The sequence below is a fragment of the Sminthopsis crassicaudata genome, chromosome 2 (assembly GCF_048593235.1).
Source record: "Sminthopsis crassicaudata isolate SCR6 chromosome 2, ASM4859323v1, whole genome shotgun sequence".
NCBI classification, from domain to species: Eukaryota; Metazoa; Chordata; class Mammalia; order Dasyuromorphia; family Dasyuridae; genus Sminthopsis; species Sminthopsis crassicaudata.
Window position 1 is genome coordinate 578,435,784 of NC_133618.1, and position 1,139 is coordinate 578,436,922.

At 45.5% G+C, this 1,139-nt stretch overlaps 1 protein-coding gene across 1 annotated transcript in view; it reads right to left on the reverse strand.

The window, feature by feature from the left end:
• CYP17A1 (cytochrome P450 family 17 subfamily A member 1) overlaps window positions 1-437 on the reverse strand; it is a 9,407-nt gene extending 8,970 nt beyond the window's left edge. Inside the window, 1 exon segment of the mRNA XM_074295465.1 lies at window positions 38-437. Within this exon segment, the coding sequence (XP_074151566.1) occupies window positions 38-334 (297 nt within the window). The 5' untranslated portion in view covers window positions 335-437.
• Window positions 438-1,139: the final 702 nt, after the last annotated feature.

Genomic DNA, 1,139 nt, shown 5'->3' on the forward strand with positions numbered 1-1,139 from the left:
CTTCCCATGGGTTACCGGCAATCATCATAATACTTACCAGTCGGGGGCGGCTAGCAAAATCCTTGCCCTTCTTGAGAAGCACTTCCTTGGCCAGTGAGAACTGGTTCACTACCACAGAGTAGGAAGGCCCTAGCCAAAAGGCATAAATGTGGCCGTACTTCTCCTTAAGCTTGGTGAAGAAGATGTGTGCTTGGTCAGAGGAGTTCAGATAGGGAAGGCTGCCCAGGATGGGCAGATGGGGCAGACAAGTGGGATATTTCTTGCCCAAAGTTCCCAGTTTCTGCCACAGGTAATATAGCAGGGTCAGCAGGGAGACAATGAGGAACCACCACATCCTGATTTGGGATGGCTAGAGAGGAAGGGAATGGGAGGACGGAGCCAGGCTGGATGGATATCGGCAGCAGAGCGAGGCACACTGGGGCCCCGCAGTCCTCGGGCTAGCTTTTTAATGTTGGCCCTGCTCATCACCTTGACTTTTGGGATGTTTATCACACGTCTGATGAAGGTTTCCCTGGAACTGGACCAGGGTTGGGTTCTCTCCCTCAATGCAGTAAGAGGAGGAGGGAGGGTGGAGGATTTCCCTAACAGGGGTCAAGGTCCTGTAATCTCCCACCTGTTTGTATGCCCAGTTAGGGGGGGCCAGTCGGCCTTGGACAATTCTTGAGCACTTGTAGTAAAATCATATGCAATCTGGTTTGGGGAATTTTCTTCTTTTTGAGGATGTAAATCAGATCTGAATTAACTATGGCAGTTCTCTCTAAAAGCTTCCCCTGAAAGAACTGCTTTCTCCAATAAACCTTAAATCAACTAGTAGGTATATTTAATAGTGTTACATATAATTATATGTACATATGCACACACACATTTTATATATGTGTATATACACATATACACACTATATACACACAGAATATACATATATACTGATGATGAGTGTGCTCAGATCTGAGATTCTATGAAAATGTGTGTCTCCTGTCTTCAAAAAGTTTATAGTTTTGTTTAGGAGACCAAGTCACACCCACACCCACATACACACACACAAAACCAGAATGATTAAGTATGTGGTTAATCTGACTGATACCGTAACAACTCTGAGGAAGAAGAAATCACTGAGGACTGATGACTGGAGAAGGCTTCAG